At 38.0% G+C, this 8,782-nt stretch overlaps 1 protein-coding gene across 1 annotated transcript; it reads right to left on the reverse strand.

Annotated features, from left to right (window-relative positions):
* Positions 1–4,421: 4,421 nt before the first annotated feature.
* Positions 4,422–8,481, reverse strand: LOC131056639 (coatomer subunit alpha-1-like). Its single transcript, XM_059217874.1, has 3 exons — positions 8,195–8,481; positions 7,552–8,046; positions 4,422–7,437 (listed from the first exon to the last, which is right to left on the reverse strand). Exons 1-3 carry the CDS (start codon positions 8,400–8,402, stop codon positions 4,520–4,522), a joined length of 3,621 nt encoding a protein of 1,206 aa, XP_059073857.1. The 5' UTR covers positions 8,403–8,481; the 3' UTR covers positions 4,422–4,519.
* Positions 8,482–8,782: the final 301 nt, after the last annotated feature.

Consider the following 8,782-nt stretch of genomic DNA (forward strand, 5'->3'; position numbering starts at 1 on the left):
CATAAATGAAGTGGCACTGATCCCACCGGTACAGAGTGAAGACCCAGTCACACCGACATCATTAGAAAATTTAACTATGACTGAAGAACAACAACATGTAAGTATAAATCAGAATAAACCCAGGTATGTAAGATTGAATCATTCAGAGAATTAGATAATTGGAAATAAGAATCTTGGTGTTAGGACTAGGGGAAGACTGACAAATGAAGAGGTATGTCTATTTTCTCAAGTTGAACAAGCATCTATTATTGAAGCATGTCAGGATGTTCATTAGATAAAAGCAATGGAAGATGAATTAGAACAAATTGAAAAGAATAATACTTGGACATTGGTTCCCCAACCTAAAGACAAAAATGTAATTGGAACTAAATGGGTGTACATGAATAAACTTAATGAAGATGGTGAAGTAATCAGAAACAAAGCAAGATTAGTTTGTAAAGGATATTCACAGAAAGAAGGAATTGATTATAATGAAACCTTTGTACCGGTAGCTAGAATTGAGGTAGTTAGACTATTTCTTGCATTTGTAGCCTAGAAGAATTACAAGGTTTATCAAATGGATGTTAAATGTGCATTTTTGAATGGAGATCTTGAGGAAGAAGTTTAAATTGAACAAACTGATGGTTTTTCTTTGGCAGATAAAGATATGGTTTGCAAGTTAAGGAAAGCTTTATATGGTTTGAAACAATCCCCCAGAGCTTGGTATGCTAGATTGGATAAATATCTTTTGAAGCTTGGTTACACAAAAGGTAATGCTGAGAACACCTTGTATTACAAGGTTACTAATGATGACATTTTGGTTATTGAAGTATTTGTCGATGATATCATTTTTGGAGGTGAAGAAGGTCTATGCAAGGATTTTGCTAACAAGATGCAGGAAGAATGTGAAATGTCTATGATTGGAGAGATAAAATTCTTTTTAGGTTTGCAGATTTCACAAACAGATAAAGGGATATTCATTAGTCAAACAAAATACTTGAAGGAACTTTTGAATAAATTTGGTATGGAGAATTTTGTTGGCATTTTTGATGTTTATGTTGTGATTGTCATTGATGGACACACACTTGTATTGAGATCCCCTTTATATGTATGAGCTAGAGCTCAACCGGTATTTGTTCCAACCGGTATGTTGTATTCTAGTCTTTAGACTATTGGTGATTTTGCAGAATGTGTTTCCCAGTTTGAAGCGGCATGTCGACCCCAAGTAGTTCGTAGATCTCAAGCAGTTCAAGGGAGCAAAGCGGCACAACACATTCTTACCAAGTCTTCATTTTTGTCAAACCGACAACCGGTATTTTGTATGAACCGGTAATACTCTGTAATGAGTTACCAACCGGCATTTTGTGATGAGTTACCAATCCACCGATTGTTTGACAGTGTCGACACATTGACGGTGCTTTTTGTGTTGTGTTACTGAGTATGTCTAGATTCATTGAACCTAGGAAATTGTAATGTAATCCTATTGGACCGATTAATGTCATCTAGGGTTTTAAGTTGTTGCTGAAAGGGTTAATGTCATGCTAGGGTTTAAAGTGGGTGTTGAGTTGTTGGAAGAATGATCTTATTTGATAAGATCAAGTTGTAACTGAGAGAGTGATAGAGAAGACTGAAGTAATGCTGGAATGCATTAACTGTGAGAAATACTGGATCTAACCAAGTAGTCTGTGCTATTAGATAGATCAAACACTTGTTGATTGCTCACATCTTTGACAAGTTTGTATCCCTTAACTGGGTAGGCCTCAAAGCCTTTGTAAAATCCTCTAACAAGGTGGTTCACTTCTATGAATCTAAAATCCTCTAACAAGGTAGTCTTTAATCGGACTTATCTCCTAATAGAGATTGAGATTCCTAACAAGATCTGTTCTGGTGAAGAATATTGTAAGACCTTAACCGGTCTGATCTTAACCGGTCTGGTTTCTATTCTCCAGATAGTGACTTGTGAGTTCCATCTCACCGTGGTTTTTCCCAGTTGGGTTTCCATGTCAAATATCTTGTGTTATGGTTGTATTGCTTTTGGGTGAATGATTTATTTGCATTTTGGTTTGCATGTGTGGTAACCGGTCTGACTATTAGACTGCTTTACCAGTTTATCTTTAGACTCTGTAAGTGTTTTAGTCAAAGGGGGAGAGATATCTATAGAAAAACAATGTGTCTTTGGTTGTATCATTGGTTTCTTGTTTTTATTTCTGTTATAGAACTTGGTATTGGGAGATTGTTGGTTGTTGGTTTATTTTGGCATTCTGTTTTTGGCACTTAGATGTTTTTCTATCTAGTGTTGCCATCAATGCCAAAGGGGGAGATTGTTGGTATTATGGATGACTTTGTCATGTGTTGCATTGGTTTTGTCATTGATGTCAACACTTGTCATTCTGGAGATCTACATTGTTGGTTTGACAATTATGGTATTCTGGTTATGCATTTACCGACAGACATGTTATGCACTCACCGACAGGTTATTTAGTTCACCGATAGTGATGATGACTTGTTATCATCTGGAGATCATTTGGCTATGTCAAAGACATTGTTTGGAAGCTTGGATTTGGTGTTTTGGTTATTGGTCTAATGGGGTTGACACATTTTCCTTTACCGATAGATAGGTCTAGGTTATGGACTCGTACATGCTTCATGTCTAGATCAACATTGCATGTCATGGAAATTGCTTATTGATTGGTTATTGTATTGAGCCAACATGTTGTATCTTATTTGTAATTGATTTTCATTGTAATATCTTTGGTGAGCCGACCTACTCATTTGGTCTTTGGCTTTGTATAAATGTAAAATCATTTGATGATCAAATATGCACTCGGATATGAAAATGATATAAGTGAATATTGAATAGCAGATCCCTGTGCAAATCAAGCAGACGTCATTTGAAGGTTGAAGGAAAGGTTATGAAGATGTTCAGAGCTTAAATCGGTACTGAATCAAACATTGTTGATGCTACTTTATGCACTACATCATCTTGGATTTAACCATCCAATTGTAAGTCAGTGAGACTTCCTATTTTGTGATTGAGCAGTGAGCTCTAGGCGGTTGGCATTCCTGCACATGCAGACCCCATTTGTATACACATACTATCTGTAGAAGTATCATCTCATTGTGGGTAAGGTTTCCCACCGCGGTTTTTTCGTCACTGGGTTTCCACATCAAAAATCTCTGTGTTATGTGTTGTGGATGTTGTTTCTCTTTCTGTTTCTCACATTAAGTTTTACCGGTAATAATAATTGTGTTTATCTATTTTATCGGCACTTAAGATTGGTTTACCGACATTAAGGTTTAAATTGTTATATCTATTATTTGGACTGCAAATTTATAAGATCTTCTAACATTAATAATGTAGTTGGGGACTATAAGTCTCACCAATATGATGCTCCTACAATCCAGTCATCATCTACATTTCATGCACATTAAGTAATGAGAGGGGATCCTAGGTTTAGGAGTCCATTAACAAGGAAAGGTTTACTATCATTTATTTTCTACCAAGGATATCACCATTACCATGCATAAGATTTTATTGCCCCCTTTTTCTCTAAGTGTTACATAATGTAATTTGGATATCCTACGCAGATTAACATATGAATCAGAAGTTAGGAATACACTTTGGGGACTTGGGTCCTTTACCCATAGGTTGTTCTAATCAACATCCTTCTTACTCAAATATAAGATTAATTCACATTAAACAAGCGTACCCAAATGATCCTAAAGTACAATACACTCTTAGGTAAACACCTTCACTAACCATTCATATATATATATATATATATATATAGAGAGAGAGAGAGAGAGAGAGAGAGAGAGAGAGAGAGAGAGAGAGAGAGAGGTACACAAGCAATACTTTATGGGAACACTTCAACTTATTGTCCAAAAGGGAGGGAATTATCCATTCTAATATAATAGAACGTGTAAACATAATTTCATCACAACACACCATATTTTACATACAAATACATCAATCATATAAGAATATGTAGTATTTATTGCAAACTATCAACATATCAACATGATCATTCATTTTCTCAATTACCATTTTTTACAACAATAATGAAAGTAACTTGAGACCACATAGGATCAATCAAACAATCACTAGTAACAAAGAAATAAGGAACAAAAAGAGAATACACATAAACATGCACCCCTAGCAACCTCAAGGCCTACTGACCTTCCAACAAGCATGATATCTACACAATCCTCTCCCTTCCAAGCAATGTTCCATAAACCCTGACCCAGAACTACAATGTTAAACCAAAAAAATTGAAGTTGTTTGCCCACATTCATCACAGTGCATGAAATAAAATTTCTTAATTGAGTACTGACACATCTAACAAAATAGCATGTATGATTTTTGCCTTTCTTCTAATGTCAAAATGTATATACATTCCCAGCTGTCGCTGACATAATATCTAAATTTCTGTTACATGACTATCAAGTTTGATGCAAATGGAAGCACTTCTCTTGGTTATAATATCCCTACACCATAATTGAAAAGAAAATGCAAACCCATGGTTGTGGAGAGCCAACTTCACCTTGTTTGAGTAGCAGAACAAAGTAGTCCAGATGCATCTGAACCCACAATTGAAAGATTGCATGTGGTACAAATCTTTCCAGACATAGTAGGAACAAACTGTGATGTACAATATGGACATGAAACACTTTTCTGGCCATGGTATATTGGAGTAAAACTTGAAGCACAGACAACAAAAGGATTTCTGAAGTCATAGTTTACCTGGTTTGCATCTTGCAAATTCCTCTCACAGGCTTGAAGGACTTGACTAGCCTTTGTTGCATGGCTTGTTGGAGGGTCAGTTTCTAAAAGCCGGCATGCCATGTTTGCCGCTGTACTATAGTTCCCACTCTTGTAACAGATGCCCATTGCATTTAGCAAAGCCAATCTTAAATGAACTATCTGAAGTTTGCAATGAGTGAAATAAGCTGCAAGCTCCTGTTGCCGGAGAGCATCATCTTTGATTTCTTTTCTCTTGATCTCCATTCGAAGACCAAGAACATATTCTTTGGCAATTCCAATCAACTTTTTTACATCATCAACTTCCTTTCTTGTGTCTACTACAATAATTGGGATAATGTGCAGAATGTTCACAAATAGCCTCAATGCTTCACAGAACTTACCTTCTGTCATTGCCCTGTAAGCTACTCTCCGTTTCTCCTCAACTACAGAAAGACTGTATACCAAGGCCGGGGGACCCCTAACATTTGGACTCCCAATGTCATTCCTACTTCTTTCTACTGCTAATAGCATAACAGGTGCAGAAGCAAGGGCTGGAAGGAACACATGACTGCCCATATACAGATCCAAAATTATAGGCTTCAATCGCGAGAAATTAGTAATCCCAAGTTGACGATTTAGCAACTCCAAAGCTGTATCAAAATTGCCTGCAGCCGCATGCTCACCAGCAAGAGAAGAATCTTGTATCCAAATTTGGCTAACTGGCATATCTTGTGTTGGGGTTACAAACAATGTATCATGAGTGATTCCAACATCTTGAGGAAGTTCCAACTCCTCCATATCCCATCCCCCATCTCTATCCTCTCCAACTGTAACTTCTTTGTCATCTGCCATTATAACTTCGCCATTTGCATTTTCTATAGCAATGTCTTCACCCCGATCAGCACCATTTCCTTGGTCCTCTTCTTCATAAGCTGTTCCAGCAGAATTTTCCAAACCACATTCAAAAATACCTTTGATAACCTGAAGCAAAGGCCAATCACCGCCACGCAGAATGGGTACAGGAGGCATCAGAAGCGATGATCTCTTTCCTGAAGGTAGAGTTGGAAGATTGCCTCCCAAATCAGCTGCAAGAGTGTCAGCAATATCCGTAAGACCATGAACAGATGCAGTGACATAAGCAAGTGGTAGATGACCAGATTCCTGCAAAATCTTAATGCGCTCTTTAATGTCACCCAAATATAATGCATTGTGAAACTGGCCGTTTACATCATTTTTTATTTCGGCAATCCTTAACATCTTTGTGAATTTATCTAAATTACCAGTAATCAGGTATAGAAAGGAAAGCTGTTCAAAATCCTTTGTCCTTTGATATGCATACTCTACAATATCAGTATTACCCTGCCGAAGGGCTTCAACTCCTAGCTTATGCCAATGTTCCTTCTCATCAATCTCTTTTGCAGAAGCAACAGCTATTTGAATGTTTCCACTCTCCACAGCCAAGTTGAAACGAGTTCTCTCATCTCTAGCAAAGTGAAGGGCCACCTCTGGAAATCCCTTCTGTTGCAGGTAAGCTATGATGGCCTGTCCACAGAGCTGAGAATCCCTAATTATCCTCATCACTTCATCATATTTCTTCTTCATCAATGCCAGCTTGAATACACACTCACTAATATCTATCTGTATAACTCGGTTCTTACCATCTCTATCTAGGCAATAAAGAGAACTTCCAGAAACCTTTGTTATGTATACCGGAACATCAAGCGTTCTGATGATACCACTATCTCCATTTGGCAAGCAATATTTTATGTGATTCAAAGTTGAGTAAATAAAAATGCCATTGTCGTCCCAAGCCCCACTCTTGACACGTATACTCTCACGTAATTTGCATCTCTCTGACAACTTCTTGCTTGCAATAATGATTGCATGCTTACTAAGCAAGGCTACACTCTCCATATCATTGGACCAAACTATGTACTTGACATTTGGAGCACGAATTTCCCCTATGTTTCTTCTCTGTTGCAGATAAAAAAGAATTACACTATCTTCTGATCTACAAAGTAGGTTGCCTGTCCCTGCAAAGAAAATTGTATCTGCACTGAATGGAAGATCGCACTTTTTTGTCACCTCATTATTCAAGTTCTTTATAGTAACCTGATTATGGCTCTTGTCAAGAACAGCAAACCTATTCCTTGCAATGAACACAGCAGATCCTCCTATTCCTCTCTTTGCCTCATGTACTGAATCACTCCTACCAAGACTTTCCCTTGGCGCATCATAAAGTTCATAGGCACCACCATCAACATCTGAACATATTAAAACAGAACACTCTGTTGGATTGTATGATAAAGATCTTGGCCCTTGATTTGGGCCACTGGAACCAAGTCTGCGAATTGGTATTAATGGATTGTCTTTTTGAGTTGCAAAATCATAAGTACGTAGAAAATGATCCTTGATATATAGTAGCGAGCCCCCAGAGACGACATAGGCAGGCCTCTCTCTCTCCAATTTGAAGACAATCATCCCACTGTCATGCCCAGCTGCCAGAAGATTTACTTCTGGATGTGTAGAAAGAATCCGGAACCGATCATGCTCTCTACGAAAAGTTTGGACACTTGTACGCTTGGACATATCCCACACTCGGATACTTTTATCCTCAGAATTTGAAACAATAATGTCTTGGCGTGCATGGAACAACACACAACACACATTGTGTACATGTCCTCTTAGGGTGTCAACTTCCCAAGCCTTTGTATCTGATTTACAAGAAAGCGAAAACATTTCAAATATGGGGATCACTTTTCTGCCTAATACAAGAAAATAAATAAAACTTGAAACTTTACTGCAGATAGAAAGGAAAGAAAACATACCATTCATCTGCCAAAGTTTAACGTGGTAATCATCTGCACCAGACACAATTAATGGTAAGCTAGGATGAAAGGAGGCCCAGCTTACACCACGATCATGTCCCTCAAGAGTATACTTCACAACAACATCACCACCTCCAAAGGGATCAGTGCTCATCCGTGTCCGCTCCAAGATATCAGCAGCAGGAGAAACAGTTCTTTTCCTTAAAGCGCTTACATCCCACACACGAATAGTTCGATCCAATGATGCGGAAACAACCAGATCCTCCTTGAGATGAAAAGAGGCACACATCACATAATGATTGTGAGCACGAAGAAGAGATATGCAAACTTGAGATTGCCAATCCCAGATCCTTATCGTGTGATCATCACTTGCACTAACAATCCAAGGATACTCGTTATGGAAATAAACTGTGCGAATGTTGTCAAAGTGCCCTAGTAGTGTAAAAAGGCATCGCCGCATCTTGTAGTTCCAGACCTTTATCTTGTAGTCATCACCTGAAAAGTTCCCAATGCAATTAGTTTTGTCACTCTTCTTGATTGTTAAGTTTTTATTTCAAGTTCCTGCATATTCACTTATTAGATAGTTTACCCGAACACCCACATGGCATTCAATTTAGATTTAACATGTATGTACATTGCTTACCTCCAGACACAAATAATGGCTGTGATTTGTGAAAATGTACTCCTCGAACAGGCCCATCATGCTCATCAAATGTGTCTATCAGAGTTCCCATCCGATAGTCCCATAGCTGAATGACTCCGCTGTAAAGACTGGAAAGGATCCATGGCCTTTTGGGATGAAAGCTTAGCCCCTTTACCCTATCGCTCTTGGTTTCAAATTTGGTCAGCATTTTGCATTCACGCTGTTCTAAGGTATTAGCAGCATTTCTCCTGTCCTTTCCTCTCCAATTCAGACCAAAACCGACTTCCCTTTGGGTCATTGTTGATTGTTCTGATAACAAAAACTGATGCAGATTAGATTTTCGTCTTCTGCAAACCAATCTCTAAAAAGTCGCTGCTCAGCTCCTGTAGTAGAACTCCATAACCACACGCAGCTGCTATAATAAACAAACACTAACATTTCTAATCGAAACAAGTATGGATCTAGATCCAGACTACAATTTTCTGAATGCATTAAAAAACGCCATGCTGAAACAACAGTAACACAACACTCAAAACTCATTGATATTAAAACCCCAAAAATCTGTAGCATTTATACCACCAAGATAAA

This window comes from Cryptomeria japonica, chromosome 3 (genome assembly GCF_030272615.1).
Source record: "Cryptomeria japonica chromosome 3, Sugi_1.0, whole genome shotgun sequence".
NCBI lineage: Eukaryota > Viridiplantae > Streptophyta > Pinopsida > Cupressales > Cupressaceae > Cryptomeria > Cryptomeria japonica.

What these genes read in the sequence shown, in the direction of transcription:
- LOC131056639 (XM_059217874.1), bottom strand. Translation starts at nt 8,402, where the DNA reads ATGCTGACCAAATTTGAAACCAAGAGCGATAGGGTAAAGGGGCTAAGC. An exon ending in GCCATTATTTGTGTCTGGAG is followed by an intron (nt 8,047 to 8,194) that starts GTAAGCAATGTA and finishes GGAACTTTTCAG; the next exon opens with GTGATGACTACAAGATAAAG. An exon ending in TAAACTTTGGCAGATGAATG is followed by an intron (nt 7,438 to 7,551) that starts GTATGTTTTCTT and finishes CTTGTAAATCAG; the next exon opens with ATACAAAGGCTTGGGAAGTT.